At 44.1% G+C, this 26,533-nt stretch overlaps 3 protein-coding genes across 7 annotated transcripts; 2 read left to right on the forward strand and 1 right to left on the reverse strand.

The window, feature by feature from the left end:
• Positions 1-409: 409 nt before the first annotated feature.
• On the forward strand, positions 410-17,281 carry sec16a (SEC16 homolog A, endoplasmic reticulum export factor). 4 transcript variants are annotated; one of them, XM_069169403.1, is made up of 31 exons: positions 410-459; positions 1,927-5,360; positions 5,531-5,682; positions 5,884-5,972; positions 6,140-6,263; positions 6,575-6,773; positions 7,075-7,258; positions 7,388-7,530; positions 7,784-7,845; positions 8,316-8,454; positions 8,969-9,211; positions 9,297-9,394; positions 9,507-9,588; positions 9,701-9,818; positions 9,915-10,026; positions 10,183-10,288; positions 10,504-10,644; positions 10,746-10,859; positions 11,101-11,299; positions 11,398-11,852; positions 11,957-12,001; positions 12,620-12,784; positions 12,883-12,975; positions 13,062-13,118; positions 13,228-13,348; positions 13,465-13,602; positions 13,787-13,869; positions 14,167-14,238; positions 14,612-14,671; positions 15,581-15,649; positions 15,814-17,281. In XM_069169403.1, the coding sequence occupies exons 2-31, from the start codon at positions 2,001-2,003 to the stop codon at positions 15,886-15,888; spliced, it is 7,098 nt and encodes a 2,365-aa protein (XP_069025504.1). In that variant the 5' UTR covers positions 410-459; positions 1,927-2,000; the 3' UTR covers positions 15,889-17,281. The 4 variants fall into 4 exon arrangements, with proteins under 4 accessions (XP_069025504.1, XP_069025521.1, XP_069025513.1 ...); XM_069169420.1 differs by having other exon boundaries at positions 14,612-14,650; XM_069169412.1 differs by having other exon boundaries at positions 11,101-11,278.
• Positions 17,282-18,203: 922 nt separating this feature from the next.
• Positions 18,204-21,367, reverse strand: LOC138210363 (polyadenylate-binding protein 1-A). Its single transcript, XM_069169465.1, has 6 exons — positions 20,989-21,367; positions 20,749-20,863; positions 20,182-20,294; positions 19,771-19,870; positions 19,446-19,567; positions 18,204-19,323 (listed from the first exon to the last, which is right to left on the reverse strand). Exons 1-6 carry the CDS (start codon positions 21,071-21,073, stop codon positions 19,220-19,222), a joined length of 639 nt encoding a protein of 212 aa, XP_069025566.1. The 5' UTR covers positions 21,074-21,367; the 3' UTR covers positions 18,204-19,219.
• A 228-nt stretch (positions 21,368-21,595) lies between these two features.
• Positions 21,596-23,686, forward strand: rpl28 (ribosomal protein L28). 2 transcript variants are annotated; one of them, XM_069169478.1, is made up of 5 exons: positions 21,596-21,660; positions 22,135-22,225; positions 22,666-22,789; positions 23,312-23,430; positions 23,546-23,686. In XM_069169478.1, exons 2-5 carry the CDS (start codon positions 22,145-22,147, stop codon positions 23,633-23,635), a joined length of 414 nt encoding a protein of 137 aa, XP_069025579.1. In that variant the 5' UTR covers positions 21,596-21,660; positions 22,135-22,144; the 3' UTR covers positions 23,636-23,686. The 2 variants fall into 2 exon arrangements, with proteins under 2 accessions (XP_069025579.1, XP_069025587.1); XM_069169486.1 differs by lacking the exon at positions 21,596-21,660 and adding an exon at positions 21,667-21,744.
• Positions 23,687-26,533: the final 2,847 nt, after the last annotated feature.

Below are 26,533 nucleotides of genomic sequence, written 5' to 3' on the forward strand. Positions count from 1 at the left end.
TTGTTGAGTTCTGTTACCTTATTGTTTTTACATATATTATTAATACCAATGATTTAACACTTTAATGACATGTATATGTATTTATCTACATGCTAGATGATATTTGCACATTATGCAGGATTATGGTTATAATATATTCAACTTTACCTATATCTATTTTAAATATATCACCTATCTAAGTATATATGTATAGCTTTCCAAACTTTCGGTGTGTTTGCATATTCTTTTTTTTTTTGTTACCCGTATCCTGCTCAATCCAAGTAATTCTTCATTGCACAAAAAAAAAAAAAAAAAAAAGGATTTTGATTGAGAGAAATTGACAGAAAGCACCTTTAACAAGCTCCGCCCTCTTATGACGCAACCGTTGTTTGGCCCGTGACGCGGCTTGTACACGTCGCCTAGTAGGATGTGTTCATTGAAGATGGTGGCGGTGTGTCAGAGCCGCTGTCCTGCATATTTGTAAGAATTTTTTTGTTCATATATATATATGTACACATTTCCGACATCGGGTAAGAGTAAATGTGTAACCCAACTGACAAAGTTGAACTCTGAACGTTTTAATTTGGCATCTAAAGAAAGTAGGAAACTGTTACCCTGTAAGTTAGCACAGGGCTAGTTAGTTAGCATTGCTAGCTATGCTAACGCTAGCTGACCAGGCAGTGAACCTGTTAAATTATGCTCGACGAGATATATATATATATATATATATATATGTGTGTGTGTGTGCGCGCGCTCCTGTCACTGCTGAATCAGTACAAAAGGGATAAGTCTTACGTTTTACTTTTTCGATATCGGTGTTTGGCGTCCGGGACATGTCGCGTTCCCGTTAGCCGTTAGGCGAAAGCACTCCGGACCTTTTCACTTAATGTGGTGCCGGGGGGCAAAAAAAAAAAGAAGAAGAAGAAGAAGAGCAGCAGCCATCGGTTAGATTACCCTCCGTTATCACATATTGGCGTTGAAGTCGACAGTTCATGTCTTAAGTTTTTGGAGACTTTTGTAAGTTGGTTTCGATGCTAACGTTAAGCCTGCGAGGTCGGAGCAGCTCTGGGTGGATTTATAACCTTTTTTTAAAGATCCGGGATCACGTCCGGAGAGATCATCTTGACCGAGACTGTTGGGTTACTACGTTAGCCCTCTTTCTAACATTTCAAATGCTCAGTGTTGGCTCCCCCGATGTGCAGTGTCAGTACCTGTCAGATGATGTTATTTCATCTTGTGGTACAGTTATTAACCTCAACTTTAAAAGCAAGGATTTGACAGTTCCGTCAGTGTTTTCCTTTTTTTTTTTTTTTTTATATACAAGTTCAACCGTAAATATGTGTTTTTTGTTGTTGTTTTGTTTTCATCCTAAACAAAATTCATGAAACGTCTATAATTTCAATGGCAATTTGCTCAATTGTCGGTCCTTTCTAGAAGCAGTCAGGCTCTTTATGACCTTCTTGCAAAAGCTGTCTGTGATCCAAAACCAGGTGCTTTTCAATAAGTAGTTAAGCTGCTTAAACATTTCTGTGTTATTGATATTAACTTAAGAATGTGATGTGTTTTTTATATATATTATAATATGACAGATATTATTCTTCACATATGTGACATGCTTCGTCACAGTTGTGTAGACTTGCATGTGTTCATATGGTTGTGTTTATAATGTTTGGAAAAGACAAGCATCAAGTATTTGACAAACCATTTGACTCAGATTGGATGATGTAATTAAGGTCGGCCTTCATTACAATTGATCAGGTATGTTGTACTTAGTGTCGTACCATATTTATCCGTCATAAAATCTTAGCGCTGATGCAGAACTTGCCACGTTTTACCCTTTGTTTAAATAGGAACAGACTACAACACAAATAAAGGTGTGGTAAAGTCCATCAGTAAGGCATGTGTAACTTTTTCTTAACCACTCCCTCTTTCCTCTTCTCTACCCAGCTACGCCTGACTTCAGTCTCTTCAGTTATATTTCTTAAAGTGAACTGGTCCTCGGACCTGTTAGCTCTGCAGACATGCAGCCCCCTCCTCGGACTGGACCTCCAGGATCCTCTGGCCCTCCTCCTTCTGGGTCCAATATGTTCCGCAGGACCAGGCCTCACAAGCATGCAGCAGCAGCAGCAGCAGCCGCTCCTGCCGCAATGCCTCCTGCTGCCCAACCCATGACAGACCCTTTTGGTTTTGGTAGAGCTCCCCCCCCTATGGCTGCGGGTGGACTCCCAACGATACCTAACAGCAACCCTCCACCAATGCAAACCCCACCTAACACCATGTACTCTCAACCTGGCTCAGGGCTGCCTCCACAGCCACAGACACTGGAGGGTGTCCCCGCTGTTTCGTCTGGTCCCTCACCATCCTCTCTGCCAGGGATGACCCTGTTCAACCCTCACAGTACAGCACCCCCTGGTGTTTTCCCAGCACCAGGTGCCCTGGGATATGCATCCTCAAATACTGAACTGAGCTATTTGAATTCGAGAGAACAGACATCATCCATGTCCACAGAAACACCACCTATGGCTATAGCTATGGCCCCAGCACTTAGTCAGACACATTTTACCCAGGAATTTCAAATGCAGGCTCCAGCTCCTCCTGTTCCCTTTCAGCCACTGCCTCCCACAAGCTCATCCTCCCAGTGGGCTCCTGATCTCGGAAGTCGCCCTCCATCAGTTCAGAACTATTTCCAGCCTACGAGTGACCCTCCACCACAGCCTTTTAATATACCTCCGCAGGCTCAGATGTACCCCGCCCATAGCCCATCACCCCAGCACAACACCTCCACCCCTCCAGCACAACCTGGGCATCCCCAGAACCCGGCTACTCTTCCTCCTCAAAACCCTGTAAGATCCCCTAGTTCTCACTGGCCAGACCCAAATGGACCCCAGCAGCATAATCCGCATTTCCAAATGCAGACTTACTTCAGTCAGAGCTCGGCTCCCCAGGACCCGTGGTTCAGCCAACCTCCACAGGACTCAGGCTACCACCAAATGGGTACTGGCCTGGGCCATCCTCAGCCCCCGCCTGACCCTGCTGGATCTCAACAAGCTTCCAACACCGGTCCCGGGCCGAGTTCTGCCCCTGCCCCAGTTCCGTACTGTCAGGAGTCTGGTACACTGCCAATGTTCTTCAAAGACAATGATGTGGAAAATGAGGAAACGCTGGCTGGGGAGAGAAAAAAGGCAGTGAATGGTATTGCTGTGTCATTTCCGCATCACAGCAACCCACAAGCCCACAGCGGCCATGCAGATGTTCCTTTGGATTACCAAGGAGCTTCTCTTCAAGGTCATTCACACCTACCTTATATGAATGATGACAGTCATCCATCACAGGGAAGTCCCCAGAAGCCAGCTGATACCCAGTTTGACCATGTAGAGAATTTGGAGTGTGTCCCGAACCAGGAAGTATTACCCAGTGAAACTCATGGCAGTCCTGCTGCTCCTGCTCCTGCACCCCATGGAGCAGACCAGTTTGAAACTGGACCCAACCTGGAGACCCCAGATTCAATTCCAAGACCAATGAGATCTGCCAGTGTGTCATCCAACTATAGCAATATGAGCCATGGAAGTGGAACTGGCTCCCGTCGACACCAGGGAGTAATAGGCACCTTTATTCAGCAGGAAAGCCCTCGTCTAACTGATGACGCCAGCCTGCCTGCTGCCACTGGAGGCTACTTTGAGCAGATTGACACTTCTCCAGCTGGAGGTATGGGCATGCAACAGAGCTCCCTGGAGCAGACATGGCCTCCTACACCAAGCCCTCCCAAACCAACGGGGATTTTTCAGGCCAGTGCTAACAGCTCTTTTGAACCCGTGCGCTCACATGGAGTTGGGGTACGACCTGCTGAAGTTGATAGGGCCAAAATGGTAGCGGAAGGCAGAGCAGATTGTACACCTGGCAACATGGAGCAGCCACCAGATAACATGGAAAATATTTATGGCCCCGGACACCCGCTGCCAGCTGGGGCTGGAGGTGGCGCACTTCATCTAACATACCCGGTGGTTCTTTCTCATTCTCGACCTTCGTCCCGTGCTTTTGGGGCCAGTCGGCCCTGTGAAAGCCCTGCCACTACTCTGTGGGCTCAGAATGATACCGCAAGCTTAAGCGCTAACATCCTGCTTGCCCCTGCTGCTCCAACAGTTCTTGCCCCTTTACGAGAGCCCAGTGCCGATGTCATCCAACCTCCAGAGGATTTCCCACTGGACCTGCAGCCCTCCCAGAGAATCCAGCCAACACCTCAGCAACACTCAGAGAATCTAGAGAACCCACCAAAGGTGAGTGAGGCAGAGCCAAGTGACTCTCAAGGCAGCCTGGGCTATGCATCTCTCCTCGTGTCCAGCTCGCTCCAGCAGCCTGTTTTGATTGCCCCACCAGTGTCCAATTACAGTGTGATTCCCCCGAGTACTCCTGCTCAAGCAGCCAGTCAAAGTAGCCTTAGGGAGGTGACCCCACCTGTGAGATCATTTGCACAGGTGCAGGGTGCCAGTACTTCCCAACCACCAACAGTAACCTCTAATCAAAACCCACTCTTTCCTCCCGGACCTATGACTTTCTCTCCTTCAGCTCCTAATCAGGGTGCGCTCAATCTGACTCGAGACAACCCGTCAGAAGTCACAGCTTCGCCGCAGTCTCAGCCAGTCTGCCCTCCTCTTTCCAGGGCCCAATCAATGGGTGGAGACAGCCACTCTGCTCTCCAAGTTAATCCGCAGGCTTCTCTCGTGACTGCTCCTGTCGCTAATCATAATCAGCCGTCAAATTATGAACTGCTTGATTTTTCTATGCACCAATCACAAGCCCAAAGCCAAGCATCTGGCCACCCGCCCTCACATGAGTCTCCACAATCTAGTAATGGATTTTACCTACAGGTCACCAAAGATTCTCAGCAGGGGGTAAGAATGGACGGGAATGCCTCTTTGTCTGCCTCCCAGGTACCTCCAGCACCCTCCCAAGCAGCTGCAAATACCCAGCAGCCCCTAGCTGAATCTCCTAAGACATCAGACTCTCAGGCTGCCCCGCAGGGACAAAACGACGCTCCTCCTGTTCCTGTGAGTGGAGCACAACCTTCCCTTGACCAGTATCCAGCTCCAGCTCCAGCACAGGGGCCTGCTGCCGGGAGCGCTCCTCCTCCTGCCACTGCATACCCTCCAGGGCCTCAAGGACCAGCACCTCCAGGGGCACCCCAACCAGCTCCCGCAGAACCACCTCGCCCACCCTCCTCTGCAGGCAGCCATCAAGGTTACGGGCCCCCTGCTCCAGGGCCAGGGCAGATGTATGGTGGCTATTATGGTAACTATGGAGAATACCCGGATGGCAGAGCACCGTATCCTCCTGGCCAGTACCCACCTCCACCCGGGGATCCGAGAGCACAGCCATATTATCAAGTAAGTGTAAAGTCCTTTATTCTATGCTAGCTTTTGAATATTCATCTGCCATGTTTTTGTGAAGTTGTACAATCCTCGGTCCTGATGAAAGGTTCAAGCATATGCAGCTGTTGCAATGAAATATATGAATTTCAATGGTAAATTCCCTTATTTGTGCTTTTATTTTTCAGGATGGTTCATACAGGGGCAGAGGAGATCCTTGGTATGGTAGATATGATGGGCAGACCGCAACATACCGTGATCCAAACTACCAGTATAGAGAGCCTCAGCCAGACCGACCCAGCTCTAGGGCCAGTCAGTACTCTGACAGACCCTCGTCCAGGTCAGTGAGACTCTCTCCGTCTTACACCATCATTTACATGGGAGATACTCCTCGTAAAGTTACACTGAGTTTGTAAATATCTTACTTAAGAGAATATCGAGAACTCGGAAATCAAGCTTGGTTTTGTTTGGTGTATATTATGTAACCATCTTTAGATGGATACCTGTAAATCTCACCTTTTGTTTGCTTTTCCCCCAACAGGCAAGGTTATCCTGAAGAATACCACAGAGCAAACCGAAGTGCCTATAGTGAATATTATGCAGATTATCAGAAGCAGTATGATTACGCAGGTATGAGCCGCAGCGTGGAAAGCTTTGACTCATTTCCCCCTTTTTTGTTCCCTGAAATTGTTGCAAGGTTATTAGTTAACAAAACGTATTAATCCTTCTGTGTATGTTCATGTTTTTTTTGTACATATTAATCACCCTCTCTTTTTCTCCATATTTTTTGTGGGAAGGATACAACTATGGACAGTACGACCCACGATACAGAGGATACTATGATCAGGCCTACTGGGCTAATTACGATGAAGCCTACAGAGGCAGAGAAAACTACTATAATCCACAAGCGTATCCTGCCAGGTATGCAGAGAAAACCATTTGCACACCCTGAGTGCTTCATGTCAGTGAAATTGTTGTTATTATTTAGCAATAGGTGATGTGAGGCAGTGTTGTTGTAGTTATCTGCTGTAACGGTAAACCTTGTCGAATCATGTGTCTGATTGGAAAATAGATTTAAAGCTTCTACATAGAATTTGTCAGATGATACATACTGTTAGCTTTTTGTTACGATGGTTGCTTCTGCTGGGCTTTCATGGATTACATGATCCATCGAATAAGCAGGCAGTACGGAGTGCTGCTAGATTTACAAATGCTGTACGCTCCTCTCGCAGGAAAGAAGGCTACGATGACCAGTGGCGGTACTACCCCGGTTACGATGCCAGTTTCGACGATGACTACCGTCGTCGTGGAGAAACGTACACCGACGACTTTGACCGCCGCAGCGTCCACAGCGAGCAGTCGGCCCACAGCGTACACAGCTCCCACAGTCACCACAGCAGACGGAGTAGCTTCAGCTCACAATCACAACAGGTGAATGATCTTTCTTTTATGTTGGTGGTAGTACTTTTTTCTACTTTCTGGTTCAACCTTAGTACAGGGACTCAGAGACGGAGCCAACATATTACAGTAGTACAGGCCAGTGCTGCTTTAATGGTGCTCCACCTTCTCTTGATATCACCTTGTGGCTCTCTTTAGCATGATAAGCTTATTAAGAAAGACATAAGCTGTTGTGGAAAAGTGGAAAATATGGGACCTTTAAAAGCTCAGAAGTGAGGTTTCATTTGTCTTATTATTTGATAATATGCTCTTTTTTCCTTGTCTCCTCTTGCAGAGTCAGGTATACAGGAGCCAGCCTGACTTAGTGTCAGCAGTTTATGACACCACAGCATCCACTCTGGCTGTGGACTACTCTTATGGCCAGTACCCGAACCAGACTGATGCCTCCCAGAACTACAGCCAGTACCTGTACCCTTCTGAGTACACCACAGACGGCACCTGGATCGCCCCCGAGCAGCGTAAGTACACGACCCTCACTTTCAAGACAGTTTACAGTTTTCAAGGATCACCCGTTTCTAAATGCCAAAAAGATCCCAAGCAGAGTTCAGCCACGTACTCCAAGTCTGACTCCTTATTTTTTCCTCCAGCTCCCCCTCGTCCCACAACCCCAGAGAAGTTCACCATACCCCACCGCTGTGCCCGCTTCGGACCTGGTGGTCATCTGGTTCAAGTTCTGCCCAATCTCCCCTCAGCTGGACAGCCTGCCCTAGTTGATATCCACAACATGGAGGTGTGTTTATTTTAACATTTAACATCACTGTTTTGTGGAAAGCAAGAATGAATATGAGCGTACAGGAGGGAGTTCACAAAAGAACAAGAATGCAATGTAATGTTTATAAGAACATAATGAATACTGGCAAATAAATTCACTTTAGTGGACTCTGAACTATATTTAAAACATTAAATGACCTGTAGAGACAAGTTCAAATGGAGTAAGCTAAACCCTGTTACCCGTGAACTTAATCCCACACCTGTATTTCCAGACAATGCTGCAGGACACCCCGGATCAGGCAGAACTACGAGCTTTCCCAGGACCCCTCGTCAAGTAAGTGTGTTCTGCCTTCTTTATCCGTCACAAATAGTTTTTAGTCACTAACCTATGAAGCGCTAGGTTGGTTTGTCTGACGTCAACGTGTTGCCGGTGGCTTTTTCTGTTTGAATAGAGAAAAATGAATAAACAGTTTCATTTTGTTGGCACTATGATATCATTATTATTATGGTGTTACTACCAGCTCTTACTTTGCTGTCAGAAGTTTTAAGTTTCAACATTGTTATGCATTTTTTCAATTTTACTTTTAATTTCCTCGGCAGACCAAAGTACAATTACAAACTTTGTCTCCTCCTCTCATCATGTGTAACTGATCCAAAAGACCGAACCAAATGCTTGTGAATTTGCACAAAATAGGTCTTTCTTTTTTGCTGCATGTGAATGTCTGGATATCAGCATATGTAATTGGCAGAATGGGTTTGAATAGTCGCTGATATCCCGTCTCACGTCTTGCGTCCCGCTGGCAGGGAGGAGACCCATAAAGTGGACGTGATAAAGTTCTCCCAGAACAAAGCACTGGAGTGTTCCCGGGATAACAACCTCTTGGACAAAGACTCTGCCCGCCTGCTCTGGGACTTCATCATGCTGATGTGTAGACAAAATGGGGTAAGACTGTTCTCACATTGCTGAGAATCTGTCAGACATACTGTAGAAGTTGTGGTGGAAATTCTTCTGAGCTGCTCACCTCTCACCGCTCTTAGTATTCCAAATCAAACACAGTCTTCAGAGTCTGATGCCGTGTAGGTTTATTGAAAATCAAGAGTCTCAACAAACCGAGTGGAACTGTTGAACACGGCCTTATAAACTGTTTAGGTCCCATGTTCCAGTAGGGCTTTCCCGAGGAACGCACATGCCATCACATATCACTCAGGAGTCCTATTCACTGTAATTAAAAGGCATGCTACCCCCCATCAGCTGCTGCCACCTCTGTGCTGACACGATAGGTCTTATCAGGACATGTCACTGCTGACCACTGACTCACGCATGACTGACACTTGGTACTGTAAATTAGATAAAACCAATACTCCCACTGACTAAGCATTAAAATTAATATTTAACTATAGAGATATAAGTGAAAGCAGAGATATGACTTTTTCACTGTCACACTCTGTTCTTTAAGACTGTTGTCGGCACAGACATCGCTGACCTCTTGCTGAAGGAGCATCGTTCTGTCTGGCTTCCGGGCAAGAGCCCCAACGAAGCCAACTTGATTGATTTCAACAATGAGCCGCTGGCACGAGCCGAGGAAGAGCCGGGAGCCGGACCACTTTCCCTTCTATCCGACACCTTCATGACTGTCCCAGAGAACGTCGGCAAGGAAACCGAACGCTTCAGGGAGCTGCTGCTGTTCGGCCGCAAGAAGGTAAGAAATGCACATGATGAGTGTGTTATTGTCATTTAATTTGGTCTTGAGATCTGAAATGTTCTCCACTTTGTCTGTGGGACAGGATGCACTTGAAGCAGCCATGAAGGGAGGTCTCTGGGGTCACGCCCTGCTGTTGGCCAGTAAGATGGACAACAGGACTCACGCACGCGTCATGACAAGGTAAAGTACCAGTAATATAAGGCTGTGACTCAACAGCCTGTTTTGCCTCTTTATTCTGTGATACTTTTTACAGATCAGTTGACTTTTTTTTTTGTCTGTCTTTGTTGTTTAGGTTTGCCAACAGTTTGTCCATCAATGATCCTCTCCAGACGGTGTACCAACTGATGTCAGGAAGGATGCCTGCATCAGCCACTGTACGCATTACTTCCACCTTCTGTCCTTAATCGCTCAACATTTTCAACTGTGTAGACCTGCATGTCAATTTTTTTTGCCATCTTTGTTGAGAGATGTCTTGTGTGCATGCAGTGCTGCGGAGAGGAGAAGTGGGGCGACTGGCGCCCTCATCTGGCCATGGTGCTCTCTAACCTCACACACACTCTGGACCTGGATACTCGCACTATCACCACCATGGGCGACACTCTCGGTAGGATTGTAGCAGAAATCCAGTAACTACCAGGACTCAGCTGTACCCCAACAAACACAATCCCTCAAACTCTTTTCTCATTTTGTCTTGTGGCAGCTTCGAAGGGGCTCATCGATGCCGCACACTTCTGCTACATGATGGCCCAGGTTGGTCTGGGAGTTTTCACAAAGAAGAGCACCAAGATGGTTCTGATTGGCTCCAACCACAGGTGAGTGAAAGTGTGGGATGAGTGAGGATTTACCCAGTTAATATTAATTATTGCCCCTATAGCAGAATGATATATGGGCGCAGCCAGTTGTACCACGAGTGGAAAATCATTTGGCTGTGCCACACATGTAACTTTATCTTTGTCTCTTTGTTTCAGTTTATCCTTTTACCAGTTTGCGACCAATGAAGCAATCCAGAGGACTGAGGCGTATGAGTACGCTCAGTCTCTGGGCTCCCAGCCCTGTTCACTTCCCAATTTCCAGGTATGTTTTTATTGTTATGACTAATAAACAGACAAGTACATACCAAGAACCGAATAGCTGAAAGAACTGATTATATTAAATAGGTCTGGGCTTAAAAATGAAGAAGTGGTTTACATTTCCTTACCTCTGTGGCTCAATACATGATAACTGATGTGTACAATGGAGATATTACAAAGGAATAACTCGGGTCTCTGTTCTTGATTGTCTCTTATTAGGTGTTCAAGTTGATCTATGCATGCCGCTTGGCTGAAGCAGGCCTGAGCGCTCAGGCCTTCCACTACTGTGAAGTTATCTCAAAGACTGTCCTCATGCAGCCTTCTTACTACTCTCCTGTCTTCATCAGTCAGATCATACAGGTATGCACTCATTCTGTTGCTCCTCTGTAGAGTCATTATAAATACAGCAGGTGCCAGTTTGTGCCCTCTAACACGTGTCATTTTACGCTGTTTGCTGACAGATGTCTGAAAAGCTGCGACTGTTCGATCCACAACTGAAGGAGAAGCCGGAGCAGGAGCTGTTCAATGAGCCGGAATGGCTGATTCACCTCCGGCAGCTGGACGGACAGATCAGGGTGAGGAAGGAAGGAGGAAAAGTGGTTTTAGTCAAATGTGCTGATTTTACAGGATTCAGAAAGGACTTGTGGAAACTTGTCTTTGTTTTGCTTGTTGTTAACTCCTAATAAATCACGTTTCCATTTGATTTCTTCAAGTTGTAGTGTGTGAAAATTCAAAGGATTAATTTTATGAAATGGTTTGGATCATTTGTAAACATGTGACAAATGTTTAATGCTTTTCTTCTCTTTTTTTTCTTAGACGGGTGTGATTACGTACAACGCAGACAGAACAACTCCCTCACAGTTCGACTGCAGCAGCCCGAGCTCTGAGGACCAGCCGAGTCCACTTGAACCTTACAGTCTGCCGCTGGAGATGGATGGCCCAACCTCTGACAACCAACTCATGAGCTCGTTACTGCCTGGACCTCCACCACAAGGTGTGCAGTTGATGCCTCCAGGTGTGTGTACAGTTCAAACTCTGGTGGTCTCATTTTCAACCTCTCTGTACTGTTAGATTCAAAATGAGTCTCATCTCATCTCCTGTGTTTTCTTTCAGCTCCCACCTCCATCCTCCAAGACGGGATGGCCCCTCCTCCGCAGCACTTACCCCCCAATGATGTGCCCCAGTTCTACCCAGTAACCCCCACTGGACCACCAAGCCAGATCCTCACCTCAAACTACCCTCCACAGGATCCTGGCTTCGCCCCTCCCCACTTCCAACCTCCCCCTGAGCAGTCAGAAATGTACCCAGGAGCTCATCAGCAGCCTCCACAAATGGGCCAAATGTCACCCCACATGCTCCCTCAGATGCCTCATTCACCCGTGCAGATGAACCATCCGCCACCTCAGATGCCTCAGCACATGCCCCCCTCTCCTGGGCACATGTCACACGTAGAGCAGCCGCCCGAGGCCCACCAACTGGAGATGCAGACCGCTCAACCAATATCGACCTCCCCGCCCAGAGGCTCCCACACACCTCAGAGGGACTTCTACGACCACATGGCTCACATGGTCAGTCCATGATACTTCTGGGGTTTTTTTTGGCAAGTGAACTTCCTTTTGTGCCGTTAAATGTTCTAGATAATGCTTTTAACATTGTCTTTGCGGTGTTGCAGGGTCCCGGGAGACAACGGACTACTTCACAATCTTCAATGCATATGGTGCGTTTGTGTGTCATGTGTAAACTGCTAACTTCTGTTTAATCAGTCCGGTGGTCTTTGCTTATGTGCCAAGAAATAAGGCATTTATTATGGAGCTGCACAGCCAATCATAAGTTAGACATGGTGTTTTAACTTGGCTTCAGTTTCCAGAAAATGCCCTTAAATCTTAGTTTATTGATTTAGCGTTGAACTTCTTTAACATTATTGGACTTTGTACCAGTTTTAGGCTTGTTTTAGTAGCAGCTACTGTCACATCAAGACGCTAGCAGTAGGCAGAGATGAGTAACCTTAGTAAATCCGCACTTTTATAATTTTCAAATTTGTAGTCTTCTGTGCCGAGGAGAGCTGGCCAACCAATGCAGTGAAGTGTTTTTTTTGTTGTTGTTTTTTTTTTACTTTATTATCCAGTGGATTAAAGGAAAGATTCACCTGATTAGTTTTCAGGATCCAATTCAATAATGTAATACGAATTACTACTTGTAAACTGTTAAAGAAAAGGAAATCTAGGAAGTCTGTCCTTGTCAAGTCATCCCAAAAAGAGGCTCCTTCTACAAGAGCCTCAGAAGACACATTCGGTTTTCAGTATATATTTTATGATGAGTGTTTTCTGTTGTTCAGGGACTGGGACGACGCTCTCGCACAACCTCCGAGTCCTCCACTCACTCTGGGGGAAGAGAGCGGAGCAACTCTGCGGTGAAACAGGCCTCCCCGCCTCCGCCCTCTATTCCCGAGCAGCCGCGTAAAGAAGAGGCAAAGAAAGTCAAGAAGGACTCTCCAAAGAAGGTTCATAATACATACGGGAGCTCTCGGATCTTCAGCTGGCACTCCTACAATGTTCACGAGTGTTCAGTAAAAATGGTTCCTCTTCTTTTCACACACAGAGGGGCGGCGGTGGTGGTGGCGGCGGCTGGGTCAACTGGATCTTTGGGAAGGGGAAGAATGAGGCTTACTTGCCAGATGACAAAAACCCATCTGTAAGTGATAGTGCATGTCTTTTTACTTTCTACACAGGTTTTTTTTTTGTTTTTTTTTATGTGAGCACTGTGATCTTTTTTATCAGATTGTTTGGGATGAGAAGAAGCAGAAATGGGTCGACTTGAACGAGCCTGAAGAGGAGGTAAGTAATGGTTTAAAAATCGGTCGACGATCCAGATTTATATTTTCCAACAGGTCTGAAAGCTTCATAGCTCCAAAAAAAATTGGACGGTTTTCTTCTCGTTTGTTAGAGTAAGCCCCCTCCGCCGCCTCCCTCTGGCTTCCCCAAGATGGCGCCGATGCCTGGTCCAGGGGGGCCCGCTGCACCGCCGGGTGCTGGTCCTCCCGTCAACATGTTCTCCTGGAAGGCAGGTGAGATGAGATGAGGCTCACTCACAAACACTAACACCACACGTGACCGTTCATAATACCATGGTAGAATTACTTCCTGTGTTTCTTGCCACTCAGATGTGTTTCTGTCTCCTCAGGCACTCGGAGCAGATACGTGGACTTCCTGAACCCCAGCAGAACTGCCAAACCGGGCGGATTGGCCCCGGCTCCAGCGGACATCTTTGCTCCTTTGGCGCCCATGCCCATGCCCGCTAACCTCTTTGTGCCTAGTTCAGGTGTGTGTGTGTGTGTCTGCTGTTAAAATACATCAGGGTTGTAGAGTAGCTTTGGTTTTCCAACACAGGCACAAACAACAACCCTCGGTGGTTGTAGATGAGTCCTGTTTGATTTTGGAAGGTGGAGCTGCAGAGCGAGTCAGGACTGAAGTAACAAATTATTTCTGTGTATCCCGGGGTGAAGCGCCTGACGATCAACAACCTATGGAGGGAAGTGAAGGAGGAAATCAGGAGCAGAATTCACCAAACACCAGCGCTGCTCCACAGGTGTGTAGTATTACATCTGTTTTGGGATTTAGTCTTTAAAAAAAAAGAAAACTTTTCACATTGTTGCTTTGAAGCTGGAAATACATTATTGTTTTAAACATATCAGCATTTTGACCTAATTTTCATCATCTCTATAATTCAAACAAGTTACGACATCAAAATTTACAAGGGAGCCTTCATAACATTTGTAGGAGGACGTAGCACGTTGGGGAGGGCGAATCTAGCAAAGACACATGATGTACAAAGCCAAAGCTCTTCTCATCCACAGTCTCCTCTGTTGTACTTTAATCTGTTCAGATGTTCAACCCGATGTTGTTACCGCCTGCCGCAGAAGGTCCTCCCGTGCCTGATGGCTCACAGTCCGGGGAGGTAAGACCTGTCTGCTGCTGCAGCACTGTCACATGATGCCTGCCAGCTCACTGCCAGCGCGCGCGGTCTGCTTATTTGTACGACAAAGTTTAATGTAAGAAGGAAAAGGCGAGAATGCACGCATGTCAACTGGAAATCTTACCTCATAATCACGCTAAATGCCTCGATATGTAGTCGAGTCTCTGGTGCGGGTGCTGCTATAATATAATTCTCTCCATGTCTGTTTTTCAAGAACCATAATTTTCTAACTCTTGATTTATCCATTTTCATTTGGAACTGGTAGACAGTGGAAGCAGATCTAATCCACTGCATGGGCGGTTATTAATATGGGTTTGTGGTTTGTGTTTGTTTTTTTCCCTCCTGCTGTCTTCAGCTCTCACGTTCTAGCTCAATGAGCTCTTTATCACGCGAAGTGAGTCAGCATTTAAACCAGGTACCTCTAGCTGGACCTCACAAGGTCCACTCTCACCCCCGCCTCACCACCACCACCACCACCTCCTTCCACCTCCTTCCTGCTCACTACTTCACCCGTAGCACACTTCACCATTTTGCATCCCCCCCAAAAAAACTTCGCCGCCACAAATCCAAGCGAAGGTGTCTGCCTGCTCACCGGCCTGCTGTCTCCAGCATCACTAACTAAACTCTGCGTCTGTGATAAAGAACACAAATTAAAACTAATTTAAGAGTTTATTTTTCAGCGACATTTAGCGGCGTCACTCTGTGGATGGGAATATCGATCTGCAGGTCCAAACTGAAATATCTTGGCAACTGTTTGATGAATTGCCATGAAATTTTGTACAAACATTTACACCCCTCTGAAGATGAATCCTACTGACTTTTGTGATCTCCTAACTTTGTCCTTAGCTCCCCCATGTGGTTGATATTTTTTGTTTTTAAGTGAAATCGCTCAAGAACTAGATAATTTATACATTCCCATCGGCCTCAGCTCTACTGAGTTATGGTATTGTGAGGTTGCTGATGTCAGCATTTACCTGCGTCACAGAGCCACAGTCTTGTTTAAAGTAGTGAAACATTTATTTGGAAAGTTGAGATCACAGAGTGAAGCATGCTGGAGACTGCTGCAGGGGAGCGCCCCTCCTTCCCCCCCTCCCGTGCTTGTTGTCAAGGGATCTCACCGCTTCATTAACCCACCATAAAGCTTGCATGGCTACTAAAATAAGTGTCCCAGTGGTTTGTAATGCTGCCTCACTGTGGATCCTCGTCAACATTTACCTTTCCACTTTTCTTCTGCTTGTGTTTTATAATGTTGTCTTATCTCGGTGTAGTAGGAGTTCACCCCTGTTACAGTAACTCTTCAGTAACTGTGTGTGTCCTCGAACAGAGTCAGCCTGCCCAGGCAACTGCACCTACTGGAGGCGTCACCTTTTACAACCCTGCACAGTTTGCACAGGTACGAATTTAAAGAAGAAAGTTTGTATAATTTTGAAGTCGTAAAATTCCCCTTATATATATATATATATATATATATATATATATATATATATATATATATATATTTTATTTTTTTCCCCCTTCCTGTTGTAATCCTCTGTGTTGTTGTTTTTTGTCCCCCAGACGAGTGCACCATCGGGAGGTGGACTCCGCTCCGGCCGCCTGGGCGGTCAGCGGCAGTACCCAGTGATGAAGTAAACATGATCCCACAGAGAGATTGTGTGAACAGACTTGTTGGATAGATCCTACCTGGGAGTAAATGAAGTACATGGACATACTGCTCTTTGTCTTAAGGACCCTTCTTTCTCGCCTGCACCCAAGAAGACCTAAGAAGTGATCACAGTCTCCATCATGTCGGTGTTCGTCCAGCAGTTTAACCACTCTGTTCTTTGACTTCACTTCAGTAATTGTCACTGGTGTGTTTTTAACAGGCGTTTCCGTGAAGGGCTTTATTCCTGCATCCAAACAGACAACAGTCATATAATGGATTTTAATGCATTCATACACAAAGTGTACGTTCATGTAGACATAGTTTAGTGTACAATAAACACGTTGCTCCTCTAAAGCTGCCGTTATAGTATAACACGGTTAACAGAACGATCGTCCCAGTTCCCGTTTTAGGTTTCCCTTTTGTCTAAACGTCTGTGATCGATGATATGTGTGATGGACAGGGAGAAAGTGGCACCTTTTTAATTTCATATTGTGGAGTCGTGCGTGTGTGCGGCTCTTCTGTCTTCATAAGATAGCATTTTGTGCAGAATGAATTGTCGCTTTTGTCTGCCGTGGTTGTTCGCCTTTCCTCGAGTCGCCCTCCGGTAAAGGAAGCATGTCGAGTGACGCGGGAAGGAAAGAAAAGTGTGCAGCGTCAGGATGCTGCTCGTTTCAGATATTTATTTAAATGTCCTCCTGCCCATCACCTCTTCACTTTGAAAGATGTGTCGAGGTCTTTCGTCCAAGTCGAGCTCAGAGTTTCTCTTCTGAGAAACTGAAACATCGAATCGAGGGGTGGTCTTCAGAACAGCAGGAACCAGGAATAAAACTGCATTTTCGCTAAAAATAAATCTATCCAAATATTTGTATATCAGATTGATTGTATTTATGGGCTGTAGGCATAAAAGTGTGTGTGTGTGTGTGTGTGTGTGTGCGTGCGTGCGTGCGTGTGTGTGTGGAGAGAGCAACTAATTTTTTCTGATAAGCTTTGAAAAAAATGTGTTTGATGAGATGACGAGATTCATATTCTGATCATTTTTACTGGCCGCTTCCGCAGACAAATAAATCTTTATCTAAATTGTGAACTAAGAGCTAATTGTACTCCAACTACTTATTGCCATTTCAGTCAACTGATGTGGTTTTAATTTCAGTCGTTTGTCATCCCACGTTTTCTGATTCAGTGATTTTTTTTTTTTTCTTTTTGATTTTTCTTTGTAGATGTCAGTTTATGATTTTAAAAGGTCCCCTTCTGTTTGAGAGAAGCAGATGTTTCCCCAGATGTTTTAGAACTCATGTAAAACTTGACAGAAAAACATCAAGTACAAAAGGTAGAAACAAATGGTAATAAAGGTATTTTTTCTGCGCTCTGTAGCACTTTGAACGACACGTGTACTGGTTTCATTTATTACATAAAATAGTGTTTTAAAATAAAGTGACTGAAGAAAGTCTGCCCGTCGGTGCAGATGTGATTCAATCCTCTAGTGACAGTAAATAACATTAAAGGCATTGTTGAAGCTTACATGGATCTAATTAAGGTCCGCATAGCCAGTTTTAATTTTTTTTTCTCGATCTCGTTCCTTATTTTTTTCTTTTTTTTTAAAGGCTTTTTTTGGAGGCTTTAACATCTTCAAAAACTCATGAAAGTTGGTGCCTAACGCGTGTTTCACGAGGTTTGGAGCATCGTTGGAACTTAGTAGTTTTGACAACATGCCACAGCACGACTTTTGGGTCACTTTTTGGCCGCCACGCAACGGGCACACCGATCGACGAAAACTCATTATTTTGATAACTTTTAATTCCAAACATCAGGATGAAGAACTGAGCTTGTTTCTCTAAAGAGTCAATAAGAAAATTCTTGATCAGGTGCTGTTTTTACAGGGTCAGTGTGCAGCGTCCACCACCAGCACCGTGTTTTCTCTCATGACGCTCAGGTTGAGGATAAAACCTGATTTCGCCAGATTCTTGTAATTTGCGCTACTTTCCGTTTACTTTTTTTGTGTGGTTGTTTTTTATACTGTAACATGAATGCATACCATACCATTTTGTATACCAGGTTAAACCCTTGCTTACCAGGTGACGTCAATTAAGTCAGTTAATTATTGCACTTTGGCCTACTAATTAACATGATCAACAGCTGCAGCAGTGACTCACAGCTCATGGAGGCAATTAGAAGCATTTATCCACTGGTGAACGCGAACATCTGCGTAAACATTTCATGGCAATCCATCCAATAGCTGTTGAGATGTTTCAGTCCAGAGAGCCACACTGATAACAGGTACAAAAAAAATATGAAGCCTCCTCAGTTAATATATAATCTGTTATATTTTCTGTTTGCAAATACATTTCACCAAGTTACAGTTACAGCTACAGAACAAAAATCAAACCGCACAACAGTTTGCAACACTTAGATAAAGATTTTCTGTGGAGCTTTACAGCTCAATGTAAACATTTTCATCAGGAGACAATGACTCCCATCTGTTCTGGTGGAGACACGCTAATGCAGGGGTGCCAAACTCATTTTAGTTAAGGGGCCACATACTGCCCACTTTCATCTCAAGTGGGCCAGACCAGTAAAACCATAGCATAATAATGCATACATAACAACAACATTTCTCTATGTTTAAATCATTGAAGGTTTTTGGATGATAAACCCTATTTTAAAGGTCTTTCTACAATAAACTAGAAACATAAAGAGCAAAAACTCAGACATCAGCCCACTGTTTATCTGCCTGGGCTCTCCTCTGCAGATTTAACGGGTCACAAAGCCAGCAGCAGCTTCTCCCTCCGGAGCAGACGTCGCATTTACGCTGTTTCTGAAGCAATTACTGGATCGATTAAAAAAACAATTACAAAACGTTTGTACTCATAAACCTCCATATTCTCATAGAAATGCAATGTATGTCTTTCTGTAATTTTCACACTTAGCAAAGTCATCTGGCGGGCCGGATCCGGCCCACGGGCCGTATGTTTGACACCCCTGCGCTAATGGATAATTATTTTTCATTAGACGATAGAACGTGTTCAGTCATTTTTATCTATGCAGGATAATCAGGTATTAATGAAGCTCATCAGAGACGTACACTTTGTTTCAGCTTCTCAGACACTTCAAGTCCAATCAAACTTTGTCCTCAGTCCACTCATCAGTCAGCGTGAAACAAAGAAGAAGAATTATGGAAGAGGTAACTTGTATTTCCAATATCTCCGGGAGGGATGCGTCAGATCTTACCAGCCTTGTCTCATCAGTCACTGATTAATTCATGTGTTATTTTGTCTGTAAAGTGTAGTTGTGTTCTTCTGTTGGAGTAGAAAAAGCTCAGGTCTAAGTGTCCAGTGCTGCTTGTGCTTTCTGAACAGCCACCTTCAGCATTGTGTGGTCACGGAGCAGCTGTTGGAGAGCAGCCGGGTCCATCTCCAGCAGCATACCTACACAGAATACCACCGACATATAATTGGTGCTATTTATCCTTCAACACCGTTTCAGGCATCTACCAAAAAAAAAAAACTTTCAAATATATTAAATGTTGGTATTTCTCGTCTCAGGTCACCTGTAATATCATTTGCATGAAGTGGATCCATTTTCTCCACCAGTGAGAAGAGCTTCTCTCCCAGCCGCTCTGAGTCATCAGCCTCCGACGAGTCACTGACGTCCGTCTCCTCTACGCTCTGCCTAAAGGGAAGCAGGAGCATTATTACTAGTCCTCATTAATAGTTTTAATCTTTTATTACATAAATCTAACCCAATGTTATAGACCTGTAATGCAAATTAAAGGCTCAGTTAGAAATGAAAAAAAAAAAAATTGAACATGCGCACAGAAAAGAAAACAAATATGCCCTTAAAAGCTAATATAAATATATTAATAAGAAACCTACTCTTTTAGTGTGTTCAGGGCGAGCTTCACCTTCTCCTCCAGCAGTTTGGGGTCTGAAAGAAGGTTTAAAACGACATCGTTGTGCAGCTCCAGAAGCATTCCTGCAGAGGAAAAGTGACGGCACCCTCAAAGTTATTGATGATTAACGCAGTTAAACATGCACATTTAAACAATAAACTGGAAAATCAATATTCTATATTGTAATTTACGAATGAAATAAGAAAACCAATCAAGAAAAAAACCTAGGAAAACTGAATTACAGACCATTATGACGAGAGGTTACTTTGAAGGTGTAAGCTTATTGTAAATTTGCTTCAGCTGAACATATGTTAGATGTATCATAGAAATCACCTTAACTTTAGCTGCTTCATTTCTACTTTGTGTTTCCTGAGTCGAAGGGCATTTTACATACCTGTGATTTTCTGTGAGTGGCCGGTGTTGTAAACATCCACCAGCTCAAACAGCTGGTCCCCCAGAGAGTCAGAAGACACGGACACGTCGTCCTCATCCTTAGACGTGACCCTGCTGTTGTGCAGAGACACGAGAACTCACACAATTTGAAAATGCTTTGATACTCAAATAAAAGTCCATGTCATTATTATTTTTTATTTTTTTAAATCTCAAATAAAGCTTAACACACATGTATTAAAAACGACACACACAGGTTGGATGTTTAGTTTATGTTTTAGAAATCTTGTTGTTTTTTTTTATGGCTAAAAGCATTTTCACACCTGAAAATCTGGACCAAGTCGAGTCTGAACCATGTTACAGTTTGATCCAAACTTAAAATATCTGAAGGTCTGGATCAAAAAGGCATCAAACAGCACACTCAAACCATCAAAATGCCTTCAAAGTGTGTGGAATTAATAGGAAAGTAACCGAGTACGTTTACAAAAGTACTGCTGGGATGCATCAGGCTCAGGACGTACTAGCACCACCCTGCCCACCACCACCACCACCAACCACCCCCACCCTGTACCTGGGGTCCTGCGCCAGCTGCAGGGCTCGGAGGGCTTTCTCCACAGCTGCAGACAGCATGGCTTCGTCTCGCAGCATCTGGCTCAGGACAGGACGTGGCAGCTCCAGTAACATCCCTGAAATACGCAGGCGGGCTTTAAAAACGTGGTTATGCGGATTGTGCTGACGGTGGTAACATCATCATCATCACCATCACCATCATCATCATCATCACAAAACAAAAAGCGCACGTGCACCTGACCTGTGAGTTTCCCAGCCCTCTCCGTGTGTTTGGGGTAAATCCGAGAGTACAGTTGTTCCCCGAGTGTCTCCAGATCTTCTTCCATGCTCGGCGTCTCACATGAATACACCGCTTCCACCTGCCATGTTGAACCACACCGTAACTTTAAACGGAGCAGCAGTTTCCCACATGACTTTCACCTCGGACAACTTTTTTTTTTTTTTTTTTTTTTTCTCCAACATCCCAAAATATTCACATGTCCCCCACAGCGGTTGTCTTATATACTTTCTGTGTTGGCACCACGTGCACTTGTGTTTTTAAATAAGAAATTACACTCCTGGTTTTGGTCGTTAAAACAGCTGATACCTTTCTGACGACTATCTGTGTAAACACGCGGCGCACATCGATGACACGTCGGGAGTTTACAGCGAGCGGCGAACGTGTTCCTCCGCCGGTCTTGCAAATAACTAGTTCTCCATAAAATGTACACTTAAAATTTAATATAGCGTCATAATAGTTCAAAAAATACTACTGAAAATATAAATCCCATTGGATTTATGTCCTTTAAAAGTTCAAGATATGGTTTAGTTGTTATTTTTAACAAATAATTATCGTTGTGTGCGGAAGGATCGCAGTTAAGGGGGTTGCGTGAAGCGGCTTCCGGCCTCTCCGGTCCTTTTCCTCCGCCAGAAGGTAACGTGGTCGTTTCGGCTGCTAATAGCCGGGGCACTAAACTACACTTTTCCCCCTCTTTTTAATCGTATATATCCCCGTAAAGTAAGATATTATTCTTGTGTTTACGGTTGCACATCACCTGTGGTAGTAAATGCCCCTGTTGCGAGTAGAAATGAGCAAATAAAAGCGCGTCGCCCGGTTAGGCCTCGCCGCGCTCCGTCGGGCTGAGCAGTGTGCTAACAGTGTGCTAACGCGCTAGAGCAGCTTATAAAACCTTTATTTTGTATTTATTTTCTTTCTCGGTTGACCAAACTCATCCGGTTCATGTCGTGACATTTGAGCAAATAGCCGGCGTTAGTAGGAGAAAAAAAAAAAAAAGTAAACATGAGCTGTCAGATGTAGGCTGCCTTTTTTAAATTTATTTATTTTAATATGAATTCTTCAGTAACATCCGAGTCCTTTTTTGTTGTTGTTGTTGTTGTTGTCGTCCAGGTTCTTCATCATGTCGTCCAGTTTGCAGTGGATGGTCATCAGGAACAACTCCAGCTTCCTCATCAAGAGGAACGGACAGACCTACAGCACCGTGAGTACACATGTGGTCACACCTGAAAAAGGATTCAATGAAAGTGTCCCAGGAAGATCATGTTTAATTATAAATAATAAATAAAGATGCTGTTGATGACTTTTTGATCCAGACCTCCAGATCTTTCTTTTAAGTTTTTTTTATTTTGGCCCGACCAATCTCGGTTTGGATCAAACTAACTATAAATAGCTGTTAAAAGGTTTTTTGTTTTTTTTTAAAAACATAAATTAAACACCCAACCTGTGTGAGGGGTGTTATTTAGTTCTCTTTGAGTTGTCGTGGCTTTCCTTACATAATTCCTACAGTTAAGCGACGACAAAACGACCCACTACTGAAGGCGCACTCTTCAGCCCAGTTCAGATGTTGGAGGGGAAATTCCTAACACCTCTCCTCTAAACGTTGCCGCCGGTTATCTGAATTTCATCCGTTTTATCTGACAGGAGCCCAACAACCTGAAGGCCAGGAACTCTTTCCGCTTCAATGGGCTGGTGCACAAGAAGACGGTCGGCGTGCAGCCAGCGGCCGACGGCAAGGGTATCGTCGTGGTGCTGAAGAAACGTGCAGGTAAAATATCTTGACGCTTATTTCTTCCTAATCTTTTGACAGGAGATCGAAACCGTACAATCTGTCATCTGTTTCTCACTGAATTAAAGGGAAAACAATTCTGAAGGCGAAAAATGACCGTAAATTGTTGAAAGCGATTCTTCTGTGTCAGTGATGTCATTAAGGACAGCAGCTGTGTTTTTTATTGTTTTTTTTTTGCGTGTAGATATTTTTGAGTCGGTGTGCTTCCTCAGTTCCTTCCTACTTATTTCAAGTCGAGTCTTTTTTTTAGGCTTTAAATTAAAGAAATTCAAAGCAGGAATTATGACGGCAACCCTCCTGTAGATTTATCTCTCAACTGTCTTTGGATTCCTGAGTTTTGAGAACAGGAGACATGTCGCGTGTGACTCAGACGAGGTTGAACAAGTTTACATAACTCGACGTTTTTTCTGATGTGAAATCATTTTATTTTATTTTTTGGGGGGATCTATCAGCTTCTGTGGGTACATGTTAAAGCTTTACTTTGTTTCCTCCGTTTCACAGGTCAGCACAAACCTGTCAACTCTTACGAGAAGATCACCATAAACAAGAACTCCCGTGCCACCCTGAACAGCCTGAGGCACATCATCCGCAAGAACAAGTACAGGAAGGACCTGCGCATGGTGAGTTCAGCATTTATCCTTCGAAGGCAAAACAAAACAAATCTCACCGAGTAGTTACAATTTTGACTTGTCAAAGTTTCAAGAGCAATATTTAAAGTGTGATTTGTTTCCCCAGGCCGCCCTGCGTCGTGCCAGTGCTATTCTGAAGAGCCAGAAGCCTGTTGTGGTGAAAAAGAAGCGCACCAGGGCTGCAAAGACCGCTTAAACAGATACACATGAAAAATAAATAAAAGCTTTTTGTTTGGAAAAAAAAAAACCACGACGCTGTCTTGAGTCTTAATTTTAACCCTCAGATCTTTACTGCATTTGGGATTTCTCAGGTGCCTGACAACACTCGCTTAGAAAAGTGATAAATGTAATTATTCCTAAATTTCATGCAATTATTATTATTATTTTTGACTTTAAAGTGTACGCCAGACAGTTCTGTGAAATGTAAATGGAGACGACGTAGAATCGGTTCATTTAATGGCCCAATTGGGAAAAAAGTTACATGTATATATATTACATATATATATATATATATACTGCACAGAAAACATAATTTTTTTAGACTAGATTCCTGACAAATGAGGTGTCACTTTTTATAAAAGCAGTAAAAATATTTACGCAGTTTGGTTTTGGTTACTGAAAATGTATAACTGATTTTTAAGAGATGTGCACTCGGCATCCCACAACCTGACGCAAACGGTTTTGTCATGACTAGAAATAGTTCAGTAAGTGACCACTCAGTTTTACTGACCTATTTTCGAGTTCGTGTCCTCCACCTCTGCATCACCGGGCGAGTTTAGAGGCTTAGTTCACTGTTAAATCCAGACGTTTATTCAGGGACGAGAAGTGCAGCAGTGGATTTTATATTTGCTAAAATATTCTACCGGTTTTTGTTCATCTGTAAACATCTGGCTCCAGCGTGTAGTCTTGACCTCGCTGCCCCCGTGCACACGAGCGGTTATGATAAACATGAACTACATTTGGCAGAAATGAGCTGCAGCTAATTAAACACCGGGAGGATGTCGGTCTGCATTGATTATCCGTTCACCCGGTCTGGACATTGTTTTTGTTTTATTTTTTTTATCTTTTATTTTTTTTAATAAATTTGGCATGAATCCTTGAACAGATTAAAACCCGTTCTCTTTGCTTTGTGCACACGGTCTATGTGGAGAGCATATCATTTTCAATAGGACGAGATATTGAAGCGAACAGTCCCCCCTCCTGCTGTACTCACTGATGTGGAAACATCGGATAGATTTTAAAGCAGCCCACTGGCAGATTTCCACCCGAAGGCTTTGGAAATAAAGAACAAACAGTCATCACCCTCCACCCCCTCCACCCCCACTCCAACCCCTGTTGAGTTTAATCTGATCAGCATCCTGCACGAATTGTTTCTGCACTGAAGCGAGTCTCTTTCCCAAGAGGGAGTCGGACAGGAAGGCCGTGCGCCTGTGAAGATGTGATAGGAGGCCGAGGTCGGACTATGAGGGGTCTAAAAAGGCCAGCGCTTCTCTTGGTGCCTCTGACTCTGCTGGTGCTGCAGAGTCGGAGCTTCGAGCTGCAGGATACGATCCACGCGCTGATAGAGGAGAACATCCACCTCCATGATCAGCTGGAGAACCTCACCGAGGCCCTGAGGGAGCTCAAAAGGATTCTGTGGCATCACCCCAATGGTACGGAGCCCTTCTCCTCCTCCTCCTCCTCCTCCTCCGCCCCTCCTCCCTCCCCATTTATAGTAAATGTACAGTAAAAACAAAAGGGGAAGTTATTATATATGAAAATCATTATATAAGAGCCCAATCAAACAGAAAACGAGTAATAATTAAAGGATTCCTTAATTCTTTAAACACTGATCGCAACATTAATTCAAAGTTAGATAAAATAATTTTGTTCGTTTTTTCTAATTTTACAATGGAATTTTTTTTAATTATATGTTGTTATGTTATATATTATATTTCTGCACAATACATGCATGAAGAGTCAAAAAAAAAAATCTGTTTTTATCCTTTAAATTGATTCTTTCTGAGTCTGATGTTTACTTTTAACATTTTTAGAGTATTTAAAAAATAATAAATAAAAAATAATTTTGTTTGTTTTTACTAATTTTACAATGGAAAAAAAAATTATATGTTATGTTATATATTACATTTCTGCACAATACATGCATGAAGAGTCAAATATCTGTTTTTATCCTTTAAATTGATTCTTTCTGAGTCTGATGTTTACTTTCATTAACATTTTTAAGAGTATTTATCTACACATATTATTTTTGTATGTTCCAAATAAAACCCTTAAAATTAATTTTAAAAGACTTCATTACACAGAAAGTGATCTCACGATGCAGGATGTCAAATAAACGCCAGGAGCTCTTTTTCAAACACGCAGAGGGGTTTTTTAATCTTTCAAGGTCAAATCAGCTGTTTCATTTACTGTTTGTGTTCGGTCTCTTTTAATCCTTTAATGCTTGGTTTTTTTTTTGTTTTTTTTACTCCCTCAACATGCTCAGAATGAACTACTCAATCATGTTTTTTTTGTTGTTGTTTTTTTTGGTCATTTCTTGTCCCTCTGGGCCATAAGCGTGCAGAAAGAATAACCATGTGTTTTTAATTGCAGACCGAGATGATCAAGAACATCACGACGAGGACGTTTTACATCACTGGGATGAATGGTCCCAACACGGTGAGTATCTGTACCGACAGGTCGGGCAGCAGCGCGGGGAACACACCATTAGTCGGCATCGATTTCACAGTCATGATGGCCGCAGTGAGTCTCAGCAGCAGAGGGACGAACGGAATCTTTTGTAAATGAGTTTTCTAACGTCACGTCATCGGGTGCTAAACACTGCCTGCGGGTCATGTGACTAATTTTTGTTGTTGTTGTTGTTTTTTTTATTCTGCCTTGCTGGCAGGCATCAGTGCAGAAACCCATCTGCTGCTGGAACACGCCTTCTGCGGACAGTACCTGCCCGACTCCGCTGCTCCCCTCCACGAACAGACAGCCCTGGCGCTGGTGGTGTTGTCCTGCCTCGGCCTGCTGCTGCTGACCAGCTGCCTGTAGGGCCGCGTCGGTCTGACGTCACGCAGGTGCAAGCCGCCCGTCACTCGTCAGGTTTTTG

Source organism: Embiotoca jacksoni, unplaced genomic scaffold, assembly GCF_022577435.1.
Source record: "Embiotoca jacksoni isolate LCO1_2020_lvr unplaced genomic scaffold, fEmbJac1.0.p SCAF_10, whole genome shotgun sequence".
NCBI lineage: Eukaryota > Metazoa > Chordata > Actinopteri > Embiotocidae > Embiotoca > Embiotoca jacksoni.